Source organism: Tinamus guttatus, unplaced genomic scaffold (genome assembly GCF_059628265.1).
Source record: "Tinamus guttatus ecotype Peru unplaced genomic scaffold, ASM5962826v1 Tinamus_guttatus_pri_ptg000004l, whole genome shotgun sequence".
In the NCBI taxonomy this organism is placed as follows: Eukaryota; Metazoa; Chordata; class Aves; order Tinamiformes; family Tinamidae; genus Tinamus; species Tinamus guttatus.
This window is the reverse complement of record NW_028288538.1, coordinates 385,911-408,278: the sequence shown is the minus strand read 5'-3', so window position 1 is coordinate 408,278 and position 22,368 is coordinate 385,911. Positions and strand designations below refer to the sequence as shown.

Below are 22,368 nucleotides of genomic sequence, written 5' to 3'. Positions count from 1 at the left end.
GGGAGCCGCCGCGCGGACGGGCGCCGGGAGCGGCGGGAGCCGGGCCCGTCCCACGGCGCCGCTAGCTGGAGCCGGTGGCGCCCTGGAACCAGGCCAGCACCACCGCCTTGTTCTCCTGCACCCAGTTGATGTTGGCCCGCGTCCGCTCCAGCGCCTGCTCCAGCGCCCGCGTCCCCGAGCCGAAGCCCGTGTCCTCGTTGTCCGCCTTGAACTGCTCCAGCTGCGGGCACGGGGGGAGCGGGGCTGCAGGGGGGGTCCCCGGCACACCGGGGACACCGGTGCGGGACAGTCCCCAGGGCGCAGCGAGGGGCCCCGCGTGGCCCCCGTCCCGCGTCCCCGCGGCGGCCACGCTCACCTGCTGCAGCTCAAACTCAGTGGAGAAGCGCTGGGTCACGGCGGTGATGAGGCGGGAGAAGGAGAAGGAGCCGACGCCGTACCTGGGCAGCGCGGCGGTGAGCGGCACCGCGGCACCGCGGTGCACCCGGCGCCGGCCCCGCCGCGCGCGGCACTCACTCGGTAAAGAGCATCTTCCAGTTGCTGCGGATGAAGTCCCAGGCCAGCGGCTGCCCCACCACGTTCCTGGCGATGCTGTTGATGGTGGAGGTGGCGTCCTGCTTGCGGATCTTGGTGGGGTCGATGGTGTACTGCAGGTACCTGCGGAGCGCGCGCTCAGCGCCGGGGACCGCGGGGACGCCGGCCCCGCGCCCAGCCACGTCCCACCTGTTGAGGATCCAGGGCTCGGTGCTGCAGGTCAGGGCCGTGCGCAGCTTGTCGGCCTCGGACACCACGGTGGCCTCGCGGAACCGCTCCCACACAAAGTCCCACGTGGCCTCATCCCCGGTGGCCACCGCGCTGCAGTAGATGGCGGAGCGCAGGTTCGGGGGGATCCTGCCGGAGGGAAAGGCTGTGTCGGATGGGGTGGGATGGGATGGGAGAGGACGGCAGGACGGGATGGAGCAGCCCTGTCCGTGCCCGCAGAGGGACTCACGGGTTGTCGCTGACGTTGCCCTGCCACGCGGCTACGAGGCTGCTGGCCAGCTGCTGGCACTCGGCGATGCCGTAGGAGCAGGCGGTGCTGATGGCGTTCATCTCGTTGTACCTGCGGAGGGCACCGAGCGGCGCTGGGGACCCGCGCGGGGCGGGTGACGCGGGGCGGCTGCGCGCGACGGGGACGCGGGGCACCGCGCGGCGCCCGCACTCACTGGTCCATCAGGCCGCTGGGGATGGTGGTCCAGTCGCTGGTGATCTGGCGGTAGTACTCGAACAGGGGCAGCACCTGCCTCCGGACGTATCTCTGGGGGCAGAGCGGGTCAGCGGGCAGAGCGGGGGCAGAGCGGGGTCCCCCCGGCACCCCCGGGCACCGCTCACCTTCATCACCCCGAAGACCTCGCTGCGGTCCAGCATGAGCTCCAGGTAGTCCAGGTTGTTGAGGGTCGCCTGCCAGGGCATGTACTCGGTCTCCTTGTCCAGGTACCACGTGGTGTTCAGCGCCACCGTCACGTTCAGGTACTTGGCCCTGCGGAAGGACGAGGGACGAGGGACAGGTCAGCACCCCCCGGCCCCGCAGCCCCCGCGCGCGCGGCCCCGCTCACCTGGCCAGGTTGAAGGCGTCGTCGATGATCTGGGCCCGGTTGATGACGGGGATGATCTGGAGGGAGCGCACGGGTCAGACGGCCGCGTGGTGCCCCGCGCGCTGCCCCACACGCTGCCCCATGCGCTGCCCTGCATGCTGCCCCGTGCACTGCCCCATGTGCTGCCCCATGCCCGGCCCGGTCCCACACCTGGGGGTCCTCAGAGAGCTGCTCCAGAAGCTGCTCCCAGTTCTCGGTGTTGTAGTTGACGCGGAAGTAGCCGCTCACGTTGAGGTTGAGCAGGAGCCAGTCGGGGCTGCTCACCTTGAACGCGTCGTGGGTCCCTGCGGCACGGGGGGCGTCACGGGGGCCGCGCGGCGCCGCGGCGCCCGCCCGCCTGCACCCACGCACCTGAGACGTCCTGCAGCCAGTAGGTGCTGTCGCCGGCGCCGCTGGACGTCTGCCAGGTGATGGGCACGATCCAGGTGTAGCTGCAGGGACAAGGGGCAGCGGTGGCACCGCGGGCCGCACCGGCACCCACCACCCACCCGTCCCCGTGACGCACTCGAAGGGCGAGGGCCGCTCCACGGTGGAGTCGGGGTCCAGCAGGAAGTGCCGCTGGCTCACGGAGCCGTCCAGCGTGTTCACCGTCACCACGGGGAAGCCCATCTGCAGCGTCCAGCGGTCCATGATGTCGCTGATGGACGCAGGCAGGGGCAGCTGGTGCCTGTCGACCGCCTGCGGAGCGGCGAGCGGGGGGCTGAGCGGCGCGGGGGGCGGCGGGCGCCCGGCCCCGCTCGGCCCTGCTCCTACCGTCTGCAGGTGGGCCCAGAGGTCGGTGTAGACGGTGTTGTTGTAGGCGAACGTGTGCAGGTAGGACTGCAAGAGCGCGGGAGCGCGGTGGGCACGGGGAATGCGGTGGGCACGGGGAACGCGGTGGGCACGGGCCCAGCTGGCGGCACCGCGGCGCCGCAGGACCCCGGCCTCACCTGCAGCCCCTCCTTGAACACGTTGTCGCTGAGGAAGTCGGAGAGCATGCGCAGCACCGAGGCGCCCTGCGGAGCGCGGTGAGGGCCGGCGGCAGCAGCCGGCGCTGCCCGCGTCCCCCGCGCGCCCCGCGCCCACCTTGCTGTAGGCGATGGAGTCGAACACCTCGCTGATCTCTGCCGGCGTGTTGATCTCGTCCTCGCTGAAGCTGAGCGGGTGGGAGCTGGCCAGCGCGTCGGTGCCCATCACCGAGTGCACCTCGTTGAGCACCATGAGGTCCCGCTGCGGGCGCCGGTGTCAGCCCCGCGGCGGCGGCGCCCGCGGCCCCGCGCGCCCCCCAGCCCCACTCACGATGCCCCAGGTGGGCTCGGCCGAGTCGGCGCCCAGGTACTCCACGTAGGAGGCGAAGCCCTCATTGAGCCACAGGTCGTTCCACCAGCGCAGCGTCACCAGGTTCCCGAACCACTGCGGGCGAACACGTCAGCGGTGGCGGCGGCGGCCGCGCGGCGCGCGCCGGGGCCCCCACGCACCTGGTGCGCCAGCTCGTGCGCGATGACGGTCACCACGCGCTCCTTGTTGCCGATGGAGGAGAAGGCGCTGTCGTAGAACAGCGAGTTCTCCCGGTATGTCACCAGCCCCCAGTTCTCCATGGCGCCCGCGCTGAAGTCGGGGAGGGCGACCTGGTCTGGGGGCGGTGGGAGAGGGGGTGTCAGCGCCGCGCGCCCCAGGGCACCGAGCGGGACCCGCGCCGGCCCCGCGGCACCCACCGGACTTGGGCAGCGGGTAGCTCGTGTTGTAGTGGTCCTCGAAGTAGTTGAGGATGGGCCCGGTGACCCTGAGCGCGTAATCGCCCTGGCCCTCGGCGATGGCCTGGGGCCGGCCCCAGATGCGGATCTGCGGAGAGGGATCCGGCTCAGCCGCGCGCGGCGCCATGCCCGCCCCGGCGCGCGCCGCAGCCCCGCGCCACCTGCACGCCGCCCGAGACGTTCTCGATGCTCTCGAACTGGCTGACGATGAAGGCCAGCAGGTAGGTGGACATCCTGGGCGTGGTGTCGAACTCGGTGACGTTCCAGCTCTCGCCGTCCAGCTGCACCGCGCGGGTTCCTGCGGGGGAGCGGGATGGGCAGTGACACCGGCCCCGGTGCCGTCCCCGGTGCCGTCCCCGCCGCCGCGCGGCCCCGGCGCTCACTGATGACTGGCATGTTGGAGAGGGCCACGTGGTCGCTGGGGTGGATGATGGTCACCGCAAAGGTGGCCTTCATGGCCGGCTCGTCGAAGCAGGGGAAGGCTTTCCGCGCGTCCACCGGCTCCATCTGCGTCGTGGCCACGACCCTGCAAGCGGGCGCAGCCGTCGCTGCCGCGTCCCGGCCCTGTTCCCAGCCCCGTTCCTGGCCCCGCCGCCCCCTACTTGGTCTCCGTGCCGTCCACGTATTCGCTGCGGTAGAAGCCGGACAGGTCGTCGGCCAGCTCCCCCGTGAAGCTGCTCACGAGCCGGTAGCGCTGGCCCTGCTGCAGCTGGGCCGCCAGCTGCAGCACCAGGTACTGCGTGGTGGTCTCCAGCCACGAGCGCGTGATGGCCGGGGGGCTGGAGCCGTCCAGCGCCTGCAGCGCCGCGTGGAAGCCGTCCTGCAGCGTGTAGTTGAGCTTGGTGCTGTGGATGAGGATGATGTCGGTGGGCTCCTCGCAGACGAAGGTCACGCTGCTGTTGCCGGTGAAGACGTAGAGCTGCTCCTCGTTGGGCGTCAGGAAGGGCCGCAGCGTCACCTCGTAGCTCTCGGGCTTCAGCGCCGTGGGCAGGCGCCAGCGGTTCCACACGTTGTCGGGGGCGGCCGTGGTGCTGGGGGCGGCCGTGGCGGCGGTGCCGGGGGCGGCCGTCGCCGCCGGCCTGTTCTTCTCCTGCGCGTAGACCACGGCCAGCGCGATGATGGTGGCCACGGCGGCCAGGCCCACCACGATGCCCGCGATGCCCACGCTCTTGCTGATGAAGAAGCCGGCGGCCATGGCGGGACGGCGCGGGGAGGACGCTCTGCCCGCCTGGCACGGCTTTTAGCCTCTCGCTGCCCGGGATTTATTAGCGCGGGTTAATCGGTGACGGATTAAACGGCGGTGCGGCCGGGGGGGCACCCCGGGGCCGCGCTCCGAGCGCGTTCCTGCAGCCGGGATCGCGCTGGAGCCCCCACGGGCGCTGCCTGCGGAGCGGGACACGGCGCGGGTGTCACCGCGGGTGGCCCAGGACCCGGCCCGGGCGGCTGAGCGGGGGTCCCGCGGCGGCCGCGCCGGAGCGCCCTGCCCGCAGCGCCCAAAGTCCACGGCCCCGTTCCCGGTTCACGTCGCAGCGCCAGAGTCCAAACTCCAGGAGCCGCAGCCCCGCGGGAGATAGCGCGGCCCCCGGCACCCCCGGCACCCCCCGGCCCGGGCACCGCGGGCAGCGCCCACCCCGTACCGGGAGCGCCGCGCCGGTGCCGGGCTCCAGCGGGAAGCGCAGGGAGGCCGGGGGAAGCGCTGCGCATCCTGCCCCGGGAACAGGACGAGCCCTTCCCAAGGTCGGGCATCTCCGGAGCCGATACGAGCACGGAGCCGCCGCTGCGCCGGGATGCACGGGGACACGGGGCGCCCCAGCCCTGCGCCCACGAGCGCACACAGACACGCACAGTGCTCACACGCACGCCAACACCCGCGTGCACACACGTACACACACACGCACACGCACCCCGAGCTCCCAACGCGCCCAGGCTCCGTGTCCCCGCGCACGAGCGGCTCCCCCGTGTCCCCATGTCCCCTGGTGCCGCCGGCTCTCGCACGGCCTCGCGCGCCCCGGCCCCGCGCGCCGTCCCCACCGTCGCCCCGCTCACCCGGGCGCACTCAGCGCCGCGGCGCCCCGGGACCCCCGGCTCCCGCCGGCCGCATCCTCCGGGCGCGCTGCCCGTGTCCGGCTCCCCCGCGCTGCCCGGCCGGGGCAGGAAACTTTCCTGGAGCTGGAGGGAAGTAACCCGAACGGCTCCGCGTCCCACCACCTTAACCCCATGGCTGCTGGCCGGCCCGCGCCGCCGCCCCGGGGCGTCCCGGCTCCACCATCCCGAGGGGCCGGGACAGGATCCCAGTGCCCCGGAGCGATGCCCTGTGCCAGGACCACCACGGACCCCAGCAGGATGGCACGGGGCCGGGAGCGCCAAGAGCCGCTCGTGAGCCACGCGTGGCCACCAGGAAGGGCCCGGCCCTGGCCCGGGGGAGCCCCTTCCCCTGGCACCGGCACCAGGGAGAAGGGCACCGGGGCAGCGGGCAGCGCCCGGGCCGGCTGGCAGGGGCTGCAACGGGGCTTGCACGGCCCAAGAGGGGGGCCAAGCTGCGAGCGCAGGGGCAGGAGCCGGGACAGGAGCTGGGGCAAGAAACGGGACAGGAGCTGGGGCAGCAGCCGGGGCAGGAGCTGGAGCAGCAGCCAGGCCGCCGTGCCCAGCCCCGCAACTGGTGCCGCTGCAGCCAACGCCAGTGCCCGCAGTGCTGGCCTCGCTGTGCAGGGCAGGGCTGGCTGCGTGCAGGGCTGGGACAGGCGTGGGGGGCACAGGGACAGGCGCAGGGAGTGCAGGGGGCACGGGGACAGGTGTGGGGGGCACAGGGACAGGCACAGGGAGTGTGGGGCCAGGCACAGGGAGCACAGGGCCAGCTCGTGGCCCACGGCCAGCTGGGGAAGGGTTAAGCGGCGAGGAGGGGGCAGCGCCGGCAGGGAGATTCCTTCCAAGCACAGTCACCGTTTCCCAGCCCGGACGGGGGCTGCGCCCGCGGGAGCAGGGCCTGGCGGGGCGGACACGGGCGCAGGAAGCAGCGGCTGCCGCAGCCCGCGCAGCAGCAGCGGCCACCCCGGCGCAGCCGTCACCCCGGCGCAGCCGTCACGGTGCTTTATTAGGAGCGGGACCTTCTCCACGCGTGTCCAGGCACCCGGGGCGCAGGGATGGGTGCGGGGATTCCAGAAAACTCGGGAATTGAGGAAGTGCTGGGAGAGCCGGTCCTGTGATTTTCCACGGCTGGGGGAGGCTCTGGAGCGCGGGGCGGGCTCAGGGTCCAAGGTGAGCGGCGCCGCGGCAGCGCCCGCACGTGCCGGCAGCAGCCACCGCCCCGTGCGGCGTGACGGGGCCGGGGCCGCGGCGGGGGGCGAAGGGCGCTCACACCAGCTGCGACAGCGTGGGCACTTTGATGTTGATGTCCCCGAGGCTGATGTTGCGGGGCAGCTCCGGCAGGTTGATGCTCTTCACGGCCGAGACGGCGCGGGACGGGGCCGCCGAGAGGCCCCCCTGCGGGGACGGCACGGGGACCGCGTGGGCACCGGAGCCGTGGGGGCCCCGGCGCTTCCCTGCTCGGAGCAGCGACCGCAGGGCACAGCCCGCGGGGACGGTGCCCACGGGGGAGCCGGGAGCGCTCTGCCCCTCCGGCCGCTCCGCCGGCACCGGCACCACGTGGCACCGCGGTGGCACCGCGGCAGCGCCCGCTCACCTCGGCCTTCTCCAGGCGGCTCTGCGCCTCGGCCTGCGCCACGACCTCCGTCATGTTGGTCTCCAGCACCATGCCGCCCATGACCAGCTCCTGCAGGATGTGGTGCACCTGCGGGGAGCAGCGCTCAGCCCCCCGGGGCCACCCGGGGCCACCCGGGGCTCCCGCGCGCGCAGCGGTGGCACCGGGACACTGCGGAGCCGCAGCGCCAGGCCCTCCGGTGCCACCGGCAGGACCCCTTTCCCCAGACCAGTTTCTATGTGTGAAGCTGGAGCGGAGCAGAGCGCCTGGCTCTGTCACTTCCCCTTCGGGTGGCCAGGGCTGTCACGCGCACAAAGGCCACGAGTGTCGTCCCCGCGCCGGGGAGCGGAGGCAGCGCGGTGCCATGGGGCGCCCGCCACGTGCCAGCACCCTGCTCGCACGGGGACGTGGGGCGCCCGGCCCGACCCGGTCCGACCCGGCCCAGCCAAGGGCAGCGGGGCCACGCGCCCGGCAGCCTCCTCGCTGAGTCAGCAGTTTCGCACAGCAACCCGCACAGATAATGAGTTTATGGGTCTCTGCCTACTTCCCTGAAATCCGCTCTTGCTGCAGGATGGTTACGTTATTGCATTGCTTTATGGTTTCACGAGGGTGGATTGCGCTCGTGAGCACAGCGAGACCAGCGCCAGGGTGAGGGAGCGAGCGGAGGAGCTGCTGGCACGGGAAGGGCCGCGCGCGGGAGGCTCCGGGCAGCCCCGCAGGAAACGCTGCTCCTTCGGGATCCGGGCTGGCGCCGGGCCGGGCGAGCCCCGGGAAACCTTGTTTCCAGGAACACGGCACTTCCGGAGCGGAGCGCGCCCGGCTCGGCGACGCTCACGTCCCCCCGCAGGGACGAGGCACGAGCAGGGCCCGGGCAGGGGACGCGGCCTGCAGGGACACAGGGCACCAAAACGGCCACCCCACGGGACACGACAGGATGTGGGAACGGCGAAACCAAGGGGAGGGGGACACGGGACAGGGCCCCAGGCGGCCGAGGGGGACCAGGGCACCAGGGCGGCCTCCCCCGCGGCAGCGCCGCCTCCTCGAACCCTCCTCCGGGCACGAGCGGCCAGGAAGCTCCTGCGAGCGCCGGCAAACGCACGGCCAAAGGAGGAGGCTCTTGTGGCCGGGGCCACGGAAAGCTGCGGGTCCCGGTGCCTCCAGGGACGCAGCGAGCGCCCGCGCGTCCCCACGCGTCCCCTGCTCCGTCCTCTCCCTCTCGCTCTGCCCCGACCCCGGGGTTTTGCTGCGCACACGGCCAGGCTCGTGGCACTCCTGCACGTTCACAGCCACGCTAACTGCACAGCCAAACTTCACCACTGGCTGCAGCACATTCCGCTGCTCTGGAGCATCTTCTAAGGATGTTTGCTAAGCAGAGAATTCATAAACAAGAACCCCCGGCAGAAGGGAAGGCGCTGCCTTTTCGCTGACGTTCCTGTTGGAGTGCCTTGTCTCCAGCAGAGCAGGAAGAACCTTTATCAGCAGCAGCACAAGCGCAGGACACGTCAGCTAACTGTCCCTGCCGTCCCCTGGAATAGCTCCCGCTCCCGTGGCCCCAGCTGGAGGATCAAAGGGAACGTTCCCGCGCGGCAGCCCCGACCGGCGGAGGAGGAAGCGCTGAAGGCTGCGGCTCGGATGAGTTTATCAAACACTGTGTACTCCAAACAGCCCCATTGTTTTTCCCTTGTTTTCTGCAGCTCTAGCAAAACCTTAACACGACCCCCAGCAGCAAGAGCAGCTCAAACGCCTCGATACGAGGCCAGACCCCCGTTCTGCTCCACCCGTGCTGCCACGGAGCACGAGGCGGAGGGCACGGCCTCGGCCAGATGCCATCGACTGCCAGCGCAGCCGCGCGCGGCAGCGGGGATCAGGGCGGGCAGCGGGGATCGGGACGGGCAGCGAGGATCGGGATCGGGGCGGGCAGCGGGGATCGGGATCGGGGCGGGCAACGGGGATCGGGATCGGGGCGGGCAGCGGGGATCGGGATCGGGGCGGGCAGAGGGGATCGGGATCGGGGCGGGCAGCGGGGATCAGGGCGGGCAGCGGGGATCGGGATCGGGACGGGCAGCGGGGATCGGGACGGCCTGCAGCCCACGGACACTCACGCCCAGCCACGCAGAGCTCCCTCAGCTCTCACAGAACACATTTCCCCAGCTGGGATCCACATCCCCACCAGGGAGACGATCCCTAACTCCGCAGCAGGCTCTCCCGAAGGGCTCGGGGATTCCAGGCTCCGTGCCGGAGGCGGGATCCAGCGGGTGCTGGTGGCCGGGAGGAGCCCCTGGCACCCACCTTGTCCATGTGGAAGATGAGGTCCAGCTCGCAGACGTTCTCGAAGCACTTGTCCAGCGTCTCCACAAACACCTGGGCGGGAGCAGACGGGGGTCAGGACAGCAGTAACAGCAGGACGTGTCACCGCGTGGGTGCCTGCGCACGCAGAAAGCTGCAGCCCTGCACGAAACCAGCGGATCGCTCACTGCACGCCAGGATCTACCCTGAGCGGGAACAAACCCCTCTGGAAAAACCATCTGCTCTCAGCGCTAGTAAAGGGCCGGCCCCAGCAGCACCCAGGGATGGTGCAGAGGGGCTGCGAGCCGAACCGGGAGGCTGCTCCCCACCGCAGCACCCAGGGCACGGCCGAGGGGGCCTGGCACTGCCCGGCACAGCCAGGATGACCCAGCATGGCCAGCACTGCCCAGCACGGCTACAAGGGCCCGGCACGGCCATAAGGGTCTGGCACGGCCGGCACTGTCCCGCGCCGGCCCCGCAGGTGACAGGGCCTCCCTGCTCCGGGCCCTGGCCGGGATCCCACCCGGGCACGGCCACGCGGCTGCCGGCAGCGGCCGGGGGGCTCCCGCGGCGGCAGGACGGGCCCCGTGGAGCCGCGGCTCCCACTCGGCTCCTGCTGTTCCCGCTGTTCCTGGTGCCACCTGGGGCAACCGGCCCAGCCCCGAGGATGTAGTTTGAGGCCTGGTCCAAAAGGCCGGCATGGGGCACTGAAACGCAGCGCCCTGCGGTTCCGGGAAAGCAGCAGGGCCCGCGCAGCCCCGTAGGGCCCGTCCGCAATCACAGAGCTCCTCGGATCCGCGGTGCTTCCGCACGGAGGGGCCTCGCGCCCAGCAGCGCCTCCCGCCCCGGCTCACAGCGAGCGGCTCCCGGCGCTCCCGGAGCAGGGAGGCTGCGGCAGGACGCGCGGGAGCCGCCGCGGAGCCGGCAGCATCGCCGTGCCCGCGCACCTGGATGAGGTCCAGGATGCCCAGCTCGCTCTCGGAGGCGTCCACGCAGAACACGAAGTAGAGCGTGGCGTAGTGCCGGTACACCAGCTTGTACTCGGGGCCGCCGAACAGGCTGCGGGCACGAGCGGCGCTGGCGGCGGCGGCGGCACCGGTACCCGCGCCCGGCCCGCGCCCGCTACCTGCCGCACTCCAGGAAGTTGCAGATGCGCTCGTCGCGCCGCAGCAGCAGCTGGAAGGTCTCGCGCAGGATCTGCTGCTGCTGCTCCTCGGGCTGCGGCGGCACCGGGAGCTCCCGTGACCCGGCACCGGCACCGCGGCCCTGCGCGGGGGGCTCCCGGGGGCCGCTCCACAAACCCGGCAGCTCCGCGGCCGCGATGGGCCCGTCCCGCGGGGCTCCGCACGGAGCTTCCCCCCGGCACCGCCCCGGCCCGGTTCAGTGCCCCCCAACATCGCCCCGGTCCGGTTCAGCTCCCCTCCCAACCTCTCCCCGGTCCGGTTCGGCCCCCCGGCCCGCTGCCCCGCCCAAGCCCAGCACCATCCCGGTTCAAGTCCCCGCCAGCCCGGCTTCCCCCCAGCCCCGGCCCGGTTCCGCCCGGCCCGGTGCCGGTGCCCGCACCACGCGCCGGTAGAAGCGGACGAGCCGCGGTTTCCCGTGGTTGTTGAACACCAGGATGGCGCTGATCATGGCGGCGGCAGCAGCGCGGGCCCCGCCGCCGCGCTCGGCCCCGCTCCCGGTTCCGGTCCCGGTTCGGCCCCCGCCTGTCGCGACAGGTCCCGACAGAGCCCGCAGCGACAGCAGCGCCAGGGGGCGCGCGAGCCCTGGGGCGACGGCGGCCGCGCGGGGCCACACGGCGGCGGGGGCGGGGCTCCCGCGGGACACGCCCCTTAAAGGGCCCGCCCCGCTTTCCCCGTGACCGGCGGGGTCAGGGGTCACGGCGGGACCATCGACTCCCGGGCGGGGGGGTTGGACACGGAGACGGGGACACGGAGCTGGGGACGGGGCTACGGAACGGGGGACGGGGCTACAGAGTGAGGAACGGGGCTACGGAGCTGGGGACGTGGCTGCGGAACGGGGGACGGGGCTACGGAACGGGGGACAGGGCTACGGAACGGGGGACAGGGCTACGGAACGGGGGACGGGGCCACGGAGTGAGGAACAGGGCTACGGAGCTGGGGATGGGGCTACGGAATGGGGGACAGGGCTACGGAGCTGGGGACGGGGCTACAGAGTGAGGAACTGGGCTATGGAGCGGGGGACAGGGCCACGGAGCGGAGGACGGGGACACGGAGCCAGGGACGGAACCACGGAGCGGGGAACAGTCCCTGCAGAGCCCCGCGTGGCCGCTGCCCTCCTGCTGAGCAGCCCCTGCGGCCCCTGCGGCTCTGCAGCCTCCTCCCCGGCTCTGCATCGTGTCCCTGGCTCCGTGTCCTTGTCCCAGCCTCCGTGTCCCCAGCCCTGGCTCCACGGCCTCGTCCCCAGCCCTGCGGCCTTGTCCCCGTCCCCTGCCCCAGGCCCTGCCCCATCTCCCTGCTGGCTCCTGCTCTGCCGCCCTGTGCCCAGGGACACCAGGAACCTCTGCTGGTTCCCCACATTTCCAGAACAGGCCGGGACCATCCCCTGGGACCATCCATTAGGACAATCCTTTTGTCCCATCCTTTGGGCCTGACCTTTGGGGACGGTGCTTAGGCCCCATCCTTTGGGAACTGTCCTCGGGTCCATCCCTTGGGACCGTCCCTTGGGGAGCGTCCCTGCTCCCGTCCCTCGGGTGACGCTGGCCGTGCCACGATGGCCGGCCGGGCCCTGCCGGTGCCGGGGGGCACCGGGGCCTCCGCGGGGCTGCAGCCTCCTCTGCCCGGCGCCTCCACCGCGGGTCCCGGTGCCGTCCCCAGCGCGGCCCGGCCCGGCACGGCCCGGCCCCATCCCGGTGCTGTCCCCGGCCCGGCCTGGCCCCATCCCCAGCGCCATCCCGGCCCCATCCTGGTGCCATCCCCGGCTCCATTCCCGGCCCCATCCCAGCTCCATCCCCGGCCCCATCCCGGCGCCATCCCCGGCCCCATCCCCGGTGCCGTCCCCGGCTCCATCCCTGGCCCAGGCCCGGCCCCGTCCCGGCCCGCCCGGTCCCGGTGGCGGGCACGGCGCGGCGCGGCGGGGCCGGTTCGGGGCCGGGCGAGGAGGGGCTGTTTTGCATCCCGCGCGTCAGCCCCGCCGCGCCGCTTCCTTCCTGCTCCGCAGCGCGCGGGGCGCCCGCAGCGCCGGCAGCGCCGGGACGGGGCCCGCAGCGCCGGGGTGAGTGCGCGGCCGCGGGGACGGGGATGGGGCCGGGGCCGGCGCCGCCGACATGTCGCGTCCTCCGCCGCCGCGGCGGCCCCGAGCGAGATGGCGGCGGCGGGGCCGCCCCGCGCCCGCCGCAACTTCGGCCGCCGCCGCGTCCCGCGCGGCCCTCCCGACCTGTTGCGGGGCCCGGCGGCGGCGGAGCCCGCGGAGCCCCGGGCGGGCGGGCGGGGGCGGGTCGGGCCGCGCCGGGGCTGGCGGAGCCGCGCGGAGCTGCCGCCCGGTGCTGCCCGCGGGGCCTTCCGGGGAGCCGGGCCGGGCTCCGCGCGGAGCGCCTGTCCCCACCGTGTCCCGGGTCCCTTCCGGGGAGCCGGGCCGGGCTCCGCGCGGAGCGCCTGTCCCCACCGTGTCCCGGGTCCCTTCCGGGGAGCAGCTCCAGGGTTCCATGCGGAGCTCCCATCCCGGATCCCGGGTCCCTTCCGGGGAGCTGCTCCGGGGCTCCATGCGGAGCTCCCGTCCTGGTGTCCCGGGTCCCTTCCGGGGAGCTGCTCCAGGGCTCCGTACGGAGCTCCCATCCCGGTGTCCCTGTGTCCCGCCGGCCCGCATCGGGAGGGCAGCTCACGGGCACTCTGCTCCCGCCACCTCTCCCTAGCTCCAATAGTTATCGTTAGTTAACCAGGCGGCTGGTCCTTGTGGGCGCTCGGGGTGTCGGGATAGGGTGGGACGATGCACGCGGACCCTCGTGCTTGGAGCCCCCGGAGGAGGAGGCGGCCGGCGGCCGCGCGAGCTCCCCGCGGCGTCCGGCCGGGAGGGCCGGCTCCGTGCGCGGCCGCGGCTCCCTCCGGAGCGTCCCTGGCCGGAGCCCGCGGGATGGACCCGGGCGCGGAGCCGCGTGGCGGCGCCGAGGGGGCTGGTGCTGCCGTGTCCTGCGGATGCGTCGCAGCCGGTGCCGGACCCCAACGTGCGTCCCCAGCAGAGCCGGGGCTGCGCGGAGGGGCCTGGGCCTCCCCACGCGCGTTGGGCTCTTCAGGAACAACTCGCTGTGACGGTGAACGGGGACCGGCCCCGGGCAGGGACCGACGTTTCTAGCAGAGCCGTGGAGGTGCCGCGCTCTTCTCACCCAAAGAGACGAGCGCAAGGATCGGGGCAGGATCTTGTAACCGGGAAGCACCTGAGGTGGAGGGTGAGCAAACACGGTGCTGCCGCCCGCCCGCGTAAACACACACCCTCGTTACATCTGCGTCTCATAGTCGGTATTCTCTGCAAAAGCCTAAATCAGACGTTCGTAAGTTGAGCTCTGGTTTGTGCTGTGCAGCATTCCCTGCTCCGGTTCATGCTGTGGATCATTCCCTGCTCCGGTTCATGCTATGGAGCATTCCGTGCTCCGGTTCACGCTGTGCCACGTTCCCTGCTCCGGTTCACGCTGTGCAGCGTTCCCTGCTCCGACGTCGCTCGGGGATCGGCGGTGGGATGGAGCAGCCTCTGCGGTGCCCTGCATGGGGGTCTGCGTCCCGCGGGGCGGCCGTGGCGTCGCCAGGGCCTGGCTTGGCCCTGGGACGTGGGGCTGGGAGAGGCTGCAGGGAGCGGGAGCCGCGTCCCGGCCCCGCGGGCATCCGATGGGAAGGGGCGGCGGGAGCTGCTCCCGCTCCCGCAGGGAGCGCGTGGCCGGGCCGGCCGTCGCGTCCGTCCGCGCCGGGAGCCGCTGCTGCAGCTCGTGCTCAGGGCAGCCCCGTGGTGCCGCCGGCGCTCGCGGCCCTTGCGGAGCCGCCCGGGCGCCCCGTTCCCGCGGGAGGAAACCCCGGCGCTTCCCTGTGCGCTGCCGGCCCCGCGCGCTGCCCCGGCGTTTCCTTCCCCCTTGCAAGGCCGGGAGCTCGCAGCGGGACCCGTGGATCCCGGGTCCGGGCTACCGGGCTGATCCTCCTAGCCCGGGCTCCGGAGGCTGTGGTGCAGCCATGGGGGATTTTCCTTTATGGGAATTTCCTTTATCTTCCTTCCTCACGGCCTTGCTCAGGTCTCAGTGAACTGTGGAGGCTTTTCCTTTATTTCAAAAATAAAAGGACCATCCCTTCTCTTCCCTCGGATTCTGGTGGTCGCTTGCCTAAGGAACAAGCATGCAATGTGTTTGCTTTTTCAGGCTTTAAATTAAGCGGGGTAATGTGATTTTAAATTTTGCCCATGGTGGTTGTCACTCTCAAGGGTCTGTTAGTCCTTCGAATGACAGTAAAGTATTAAAAAATAAACGAAACCCAAACCTCAGCCTCCTGCCTGGAACCTTTGCAAACCACCCAGCCCTTTCCCAGTGCTTGTGCTCGCGCAGTTCTCCCACCTCTCCCTCTCTCGTTTGTATGATTTTCTGAATATTGTGACTTTTTAGTAAGGAGAAATGGGCAGGAGGAGGGAAGGCTTCTCCATTGCATCGTGTCGGGTTTTCTGCGTCTCTGTGAATCTCTCAAGCAGGAGGAAACACCCCGGTCCCTGCTCTGCCTCCTTCCCGGGCCGGCTCGGACCGCAGGGCAGGGAAATGGGGGAAATTCTTCTTTTTCTTTTTCTTTTTCTTTTTCTTTTTCTTTTTCTTTTTCTTTTTCTTTTTCTTTTTCTTTTTCTTTTTCTTTTTCTTTTTCTTTTTCTTTTTCTTTTTCTTTTTCTTTTTCTTTTTCTTTTTTTTCTGCTTCTGCTTCTGCTTTTTCTTCTACTTCTGCTTCTTCTGCTTCTTCTGTTTTTTCTTCTTCTGCTGCTGCTTCTTCTTCTTCCCGCCGTGTCCGAACGGCCCCGGGGGAGGAGGAAGCGCATGGAAGCGCCCGTGGAACCGGAGCGGCTGCTCGTATCGAACGATGGATAACGCGCCGAGCGGGGGAGCAGCTGCTGCCCGAGCCCGGGGAAGCCCCGCGGCCCCGCGCGGCACCGGGACGGCACCGGGACGGCACCGGGAGGTCCGGGCGGGCGCGCGGAGCCGCCGGGCGGTGACACCTCCCTTGTCACCCGGACAACCCCGTCTCGTGGGCTGGCGCTGGGACGTGTCGCACTGCACGTTTATAAACCTGCAGCAGCGGGTCAGGAGCCGCAGGGACCGCAGTCCCTCGGGGCGCAGGGGGTCACCCGGACAGTCGGGATTGGGGGCAACGCAGGAAGCGCCTCCGGCCTTTCCCTTTGCTCCTGTTCCCGCGGGAGCGGGTGGAGGATCCTGCGGGATCCCGGCGCGCGGCGCAGGGCTCGGCCGCTCCTCGTCACAACAGGTCGGGACGGGACGTTCCCTGGATCGGTGCGGGGGGAATAGTGTCTGCGTTAAACCGTGTTCCTTCAGCTACGCGTTCCTCGGAGCAGCCATGCTCCATGGGAAGGGCGAGGGCGGGATTCGTGCTGGGAGCTGAACTGCGCGAGGGAGGAAATCCTGCACCTTTCCTTCCCTTAACGAGGATAAAGAGCGACTGTCCCACCCCGCCGGGCCGCGCGGGAAGGGGTTTCCGTGCCGGGAAGCGGCGTCACGTGCGGACACCCCGGAGCAGAGCCGGGCGCTGCCTGGAGACGCCCCGGCAAAGGCCGGGAGGGAGGAACGGAGCATCCGGCCGAAGGCTCCCGCGTTGTTCCCTTGGCAGAGCTGGAGGCAGCGCCACGGGTGGGCTCGGGCCGGGGCAGCAGCAGGAGGCGGGAATGCGGGGTTGGGATAACGGGAGCGCGGGTCAAAAGCAGTGAAAACCCCTCTGCTGAGGGGGAATGGGGAATACTCCCAAGGGGGGCAGCCGTGGGGAACGTGGGATAACCGGAGCGCTGCAGCCCGCGGGAGCACGGCGCGCAGGGAGGCCTGAGCCGCCGCCGGCTCCTGCATCCCCCATCCCGCATCCCGCATCCTGCATCCCGCATCCTGCATCCCGCATCCTGCATCCCACATCCTGCATCCCACATCCCGCATCCCACATCCTGCATCCCGCATCCCACATCCTGCATCCTGCATCCCACATCCCGCATCCCGCATCCTGCATCCCACATCCTGCATCCCTCGTCCCGCATCCCACGAGGGACGAGGCCGGAGCTCAGGAGCTGCCCCGCGGGGCTCGGCCTCGCGCTCGGTGCTGGGGAGCGACGCGCTGGGATAAGGAGGCAGCGCGGGGCCGGGTTCCTCCTGCTCCCGCGTCCTGCGGATACGGGAACCTTCCTGCAGCTGCGTGTGGGGCCGGGGCCGTCGGCTGCTGCGGGAGGGAAATCCTGGGGCCTGGAGAATCCGGTGTCTCCGGCGCTGCGCGGTGCCGGCACTGCGGGAGCTGCGGGAGCCGTGGGAGCTGCGGGAGCCGTGGGAGCTGCGGGAGCTGCGGGAGCTGCGGGAGCTGCAGGAGCTACGGGAGCTGCGGGAGCTGCGGGAGCTGCAGGAGCTACGGGAGCCGTGGGAGCTGCGGGAGCAGCAGGAGCTGCGGGAGCTGCGGGAGCTGCGGGAGCCGCGGGAGCTGCGGGAGCTGCGGGAGCTGCGGGAGCTGCAGGGCTGCTTGCGGCACAGCCGAGCTGCAGGGCCAGGGCCGGAATGTGTCGGCACCGACAGCGCTCCAGAGAAAAAGGCTTTTCTTGGAGCCGGAATTGCAGGCGGTAGGGCTGGAAGAGCCTCTTCCGTCGCTGATCCCAAGCCTCGTTGCTGAGTTTCTTCTGGCCCTTCCCAGTTTTATTCCCCGGCCGTTTGGCTCGTGCTCCAGAAGTCCATTAGGATAATTTTAGAACTCGTCTGCTGCGGAGTCAGTGCTGGTTGGGAGGGTGTGCGAGTGGCCGGCTTCGTTGTAGGATTATCAACAAGGGACACATACGAGCAGATTATTTCAGCGCCTGGGTTTTCTGTATATTTATAAGGCTTTCCTTGCATCTCCACGCTGTGAAAAGAAACTGTGCAAAATACAGCAATTATGCATATGTTTTTGACAATGTGTCTGGATGTCGTTCAAGCAGCTTCTTGGGTGAGCAGGCTCTTGGCATTGCCAAAGCATAGGGAAAGCACCTGCAGACAAAACAGTCGTGTGGATGCACTATAAATGATATTTTAGAAGTTATTAAGGTTAATATAAAGTGGAAAAATCTTCCCTCCCCCAGAATTACGTTTTCTTTTATATTAAGGATTGCATTCTGCTCCAGTTCCATTTTCTGCTCTGTCGGAGATGGTTCCAGGGTGAAACGCTGCAGCGCGGGGCTGGCGGGGAGGCCCTGCGGAGCGTCGGCCCCATAGCGAAATGCCTGAAACGACCAGAATTCTCGGTTTAGATTCCATTTGCAATGGAAAATCAGTCCAAACGGGGGTTTTGGCGCTTTGTGCCGCGCGGCGTCCGCGTGCTGTGCGGTCGGGAAGGCGTCCGGCCGCGCTGGGACGTTCGCTCCGGGCTGCGAGCTGCTTCTCTGCAGACCAGGTCCGTTTTCCTCTAACTGCTTTTGCAAAGCAGCTGGAAACACGTTTGTTTGCCTCGGCTCCTGTGTCCGATCCAGTAGCCTTGGACTTTTCAACAAACTATTATTGTTTTACTTTTCGGCAGATATTGCCGTCCCTTTCCCCTCTAAACAAACAGGGTTTTCCTGGCTAAGACACCGGCCCTGGCTTGGAACGCGGGCGGCGAGGAGCTCCCTGCCCAGCGCCGCAGCCGCGTTCCCAGTGTGTTCCCAGTGTGTTCCCATCCGCGTTCCCAGTGTGTTCCCAGCCGCGTTCCCAGTGTGTTCCCATCCGCGTTCCCGGCCGCGTTCCCAGCTCCTGGAGGCGGCTGCTCGCCGGGATCTGTTTGCAAACCCGTCCTGCGGGGCACGGAGGTGACGCGGCGCGCGGGTTCCCCCTTTTGTGCGCGTTGGCGCCCGTCCCTGTGCGGAGAGCGAGGATCTGCCGCGTGGAGCCGGGATCGGGGCTGCCGGAGCCGGTGCTGGGGACCAGCGGGAGCGGGGAGCAACGGGGCAGAGCCGAGCGGGCGAGTGATGCCGGGCAGGATGGGGACACCGTGCAGGATAGGGACACCGTGCAGGGTAGGGACACCGTGCAGGATGGGGACACCGTGCACCATGGGGACACCGTGCAGGATAGGGACACCGTGCAGGATGGGGACACCGTGCAGGATGGGGACACCATGAAGGGTAGGGACACCGTGCAGGATGGGGACACCGTGCAGGATAGGGACACCGTGCAGGATGGGGACACCATGAAGGGTAGGGACACCGTGCAGGATGGGGACACCGTGCACCATGGGGACACCATGAAGGGTAGGGACACCGTGCAGGATGGGGACACTGTGCAGGGTAGGGACACCATGCAGGGTAGGGACACCGTGCAGGATGGGGACACCATGCACCATGGGGACACCGTGAAGGGTAGGGACACTGTGCAGGTTGGGGACACTGTGCAGGATGGGGACACCGTGAAGGGTAGGGACACCGTGCAGGATGGGGACACCGTGCAGGATAGGGACACCGTGCACCATGGGGACACCGTGCAGGGTAGGGACACCGTGCAGGATAGGGACACCGTGCAGGATGGGGACACCATGCAGGGTAGGGACACCGTGCAGGATAGGGACACCGTGCAGGATAGGGACACCGTGCACCATGGGGACACCGTGCAGGGTAGGGACACCGTGCAGGATGGGGACACCGTGCAGGATAGGGACACCGTGCAGGATGGGGACACCATGAAGGGTAGGGACACCGTGCAGGATGGGGACACCGTGCACCATGGGGACACCGTGCAGGATGGGGACACCGTGCAGGTTGGGGACACCGTGCACCATGGGGACACCGTGCAGGGTGGGGACACCGTGCAGGATGGGGACACCGTGCAGGATGGGGACACCGTGCACCATGGGGACACCGTGCACCATGGGGACACCGTGCACCATGGGGACACCGTGCAGGATGGGGACACCGTGCAGGCAAAATCGCACTCTTGGGCCAAATTTGAACTTACACTTAAAGTTGGAAGGGCTGGAAGAACCGTGATGACATTTTGTTTTTAAAAGACATTTTCCTTCCAAAAAAGCCCGTATTTGTATAATTTTTGAGCCGTTGGTAGCAGCGGTGCGGATCCACTCGTGCAGATTCCACACGCGCTTCCTTCCCGTGCAGAACCAGCCCTTCCCGCGCTCCCACCTCTGCCGTCATTCCCAGTGGCCGGCCCTGCTCCGGGCCCGGCCGGGGCTCCCCGTGGGGACACGAGCAGGTGTCACCCTGTGCCCGATGTCCCTTGGGGGACCCCCGCGCCCGCACGTCCCTCCTCCGGGGTGGCCGGGACGGGACAGGGGGACAGGGGCGGCGCATCCCGGCCGGGCCGTGTCCCGGTGGGATGGGGACGGCGCCCGGCTCCGTCCCGCGGCCCCGCTCGGCGGCCGGGCGCTCCGCGGGTGCCGGTGCCGGACGCTCCGCTCTGCTCCCACTGTCCCGCTCGGAGTGATGGCGAAATCTGAATTTCCGCCTTGCTGCAGTTCCCAGAAACAGGGAAGAGCCCGACCCAGGGCCCTTCCTGCAGGACCCGTCGGGTTCCTCCCTGCGGGGTTGGAAGCGGAACAGAGAGTAGCTCGGCTTGAAAAAAATCCCCACACTTCACCCTGCGCCAGGCTCTCGGTCTGGAGTTACATATCCAGGGTTTGTTTTCCGGAGCATCCCGGCTCTGAGTGCCGTGCTGTTATTCCCCCCCGTTAGCACGGAAACAACCCCTTCCCAGCCGGGATGAGGTGCTTTCCCGGTCAGTCGCGTTGACTCCGGTGACTCACGCTCCGCCTGTGGCCGTTTCAGGCTGTTCCGGGGCTGGTGCAGGCTCCATGCGGGAGCGTTTCCGTGTCCCTGTGACACTGTTCAGCGTTCCGAGGCGCTGCCCGTGCGTCCCGGAGCAGGAAACACCGTCCTCGGCGAGGCCGGAGCTGGGACCGGGTCTGTGTCCGTGCGCGGCCGCTGTGCGCAGGGGGCTCCACGCGCGCCCGCCGCGTCGGGGCGGATAAAGCGGAGCGCGGTCACCTCCCGCTGAGCGCCCCGGCGCGTCGGAGCACCAGGAGGAGCGGGAATCGCCCACGGGAGCCGGCGGTGCCGGCGGGAGGACGAGGGCAGAGGGGCTGCTGGCCGGGGGCCCGCGGGGACACCCGGCTCCTGCTCCCGCTGCTCCCGCTGCTCCCGGCGCTCCCGGCGCTCCGGCCCTGCGCTGGGATGGTCCCGTTCGCACCCTGCGCGCGGGAGCATCCCGTGCCCGTCCCGGCGCCCATCCCGCCTCCCAATCCTCCCGTCTTGGTGCCCGGCGCCCGTCCCGCCTCCCTGTCCCAGCGCAGGGACCCTCGAGCTGCTGCCGGGGCTTCCACGCCGCGTTCCCGGGGTCCCCTCTGCCCCGGTTCTGTGTTTGAGAAGCGATTCCAGAGCGGATCGGCTTGGGAAGCCATCCTGGGCCCAGCACGGGGGGAAGCGCCGCAGCCGCTTCCTGCTTCTCCCGCTCCGTAGGGATGCTGCGGCCACCGCGGAACGCCGGGAACGCTCCGTCACCGCCACGTGCGGTGGCTGCCGCTCCTCGTGCCGCGCTCGCCCGTCCCTTCCCTTGGAATTGAATTCCCCTTGGATTCCCCTGGACTCCCTTCCAAGCCCTCCCAAAGCGCCTTGGCACGGAGCAGGGACGCTCTGCAGAGCCCCCGAGCGGGTGCGGAGGCTCCGGAACAGCCAGGAGAGCGGCCGGAGAGGGACATTCCCGGGGCCGGGACCGGCTCCTGGATGAGCAGGAGGAGCCCAGGCTGCTCCCTCATTCCCCGCTCTCCTCCCTCCCTTCCATCCGCGCGACACAAACGCACTCGGTGCGGTCGTTATTCCCGGCTTCCTGCCCGTGCGGCGGCATTGCCGGCTCCCTGCTCCGCGACGGCCACGCTGGGCCCATCGAGGGCTCCTTACGGGGATCCTGTTCCCATAGGAAGCTCCATGTGGGGTGTCCGGACACATCCACGGACAACCCAAGTCCCTGGAGCCGGGTACAAATATCCCCGTGCTCGTACCCTGGTAAGACTCGCTGCTCCCACCATTTAAAAACACCCAAAACAAGGAAGTTTTGCATGACTCTATGGGGTCAGAGGTGGCTTTTTCTCCCTGTAACAGCAGCGTTCTCGGTGCCACCGTCCACATCCATCTCCTTTTCCCGCTCCAAACTGCAGGTTCCCGGAGAGCGTCGTGGTTCGTGTCTATCCGCCGAACGAAGCCTCGTTAGAGAAACCCAGTTTGCAGAATTGCATTTGCTTTTTTCTTACATATCAGCATGTGTGATTACGAGGAGAAGTATTTTTAAAAGTAGCTCAGCATTTCTTCTAGGGAGTTCCAAAAGACCAGATTTATTCTGTGCAATGTTGAGAATTAACTCTCCTTTCTCCCTCTTCCCTCTGCCCCCGCTGGAAAAGGAGAGAATGTAGAAAAGAAGAAAGGATTTACATTGTGGCCGTGATTGGCACTGCCTGTGAATGAGAGGTCATTGCATGTGGCTGTTCCTTTTCAAGGGATCTTTTTTTCATGCACACTGTATTCAGCCTAGAAGCATTCTTTCTTTTCAAAGCTGCTCTGTCTGTCTCTCTCTTCCCCCTCCTTTATTTTTCATCCCTTTTCTTTACTTTTGCTGTCTTTTCATTCTGTTTTTCTCCACCCCCTTGGGGCTCCATTTTTTTCTTTCCTCTTTCCTCTATTCAGTTCCTTTTTTCTTTTTGCATCTTTTTTTTTTGAATAGCTCTTCTATTTTCGGAGAGGAAAGGGAGTATGTAGAGGAGAAGTCGTTACAGCAAGGAGGAACTTGAAAGTCCTTCCTTCCCTGTTTATTTCACTTAAAAGCAAGAATTGTTTTCCGAGGAGGAGC

General features: G+C 68.8%; 2 protein-coding genes across 3 annotated transcripts; both read right to left on the bottom strand.

The window, feature by feature from the left end:
- Nucleotides 1-59: 59 nt before the first annotated feature.
- Nucleotides 60-4,606, bottom strand: ANPEP (alanyl aminopeptidase, membrane). The gene is made up of 20 exons (XM_088531326.1): nt 3,967-4,606; nt 3,748-3,890; nt 3,526-3,662; nt 3,326-3,452; nt 3,089-3,243; nt 2,910-3,023; nt 2,697-2,840; nt 2,561-2,626; nt 2,385-2,450; nt 2,137-2,309; nt 1,983-2,062; nt 1,782-1,915; nt 1,593-1,648; nt 1,369-1,516; nt 1,203-1,294; nt 989-1,099; nt 721-888; nt 514-654; nt 356-437; nt 60-220 (listed from the first exon to the last, which is right to left on the bottom strand). The coding sequence occupies exons 1-20, from the start codon at nt 4,557-4,559 to the stop codon at nt 62-64; spliced, it is 2,889 nt and encodes a 962-aa protein (XP_088387452.1). The 5' UTR covers nt 4,560-4,606; the 3' UTR covers nt 60-61.
- A 2,103-nt stretch (nt 4,607-6,709) lies between these two features.
- On the bottom strand, nt 6,710-10,984 carry LOC148596360 (AP-3 complex subunit sigma-2). Of its 2 annotated transcripts, none has more exons than XM_088522749.1 (6): nt 10,911-10,984; nt 10,474-10,565; nt 10,295-10,406; nt 9,351-9,422; nt 7,044-7,151; nt 6,710-6,844 (listed from the first exon to the last, which is right to left on the bottom strand). In XM_088522749.1, exons 1-6 carry the CDS (start codon nt 10,977-10,979, stop codon nt 6,716-6,718), a joined length of 582 nt encoding a protein of 193 aa, XP_088378875.1. In that variant the 5' UTR covers nt 10,980-10,984; the 3' UTR covers nt 6,710-6,715. The 2 variants fall into 2 exon arrangements, with proteins under 2 accessions (XP_088378875.1, XP_088378942.1); XM_088522816.1 differs by having other exon boundaries at nt 7,044-7,133.
- Between the last annotated feature and the right edge of the window lie 11,384 nt (nt 10,985-22,368).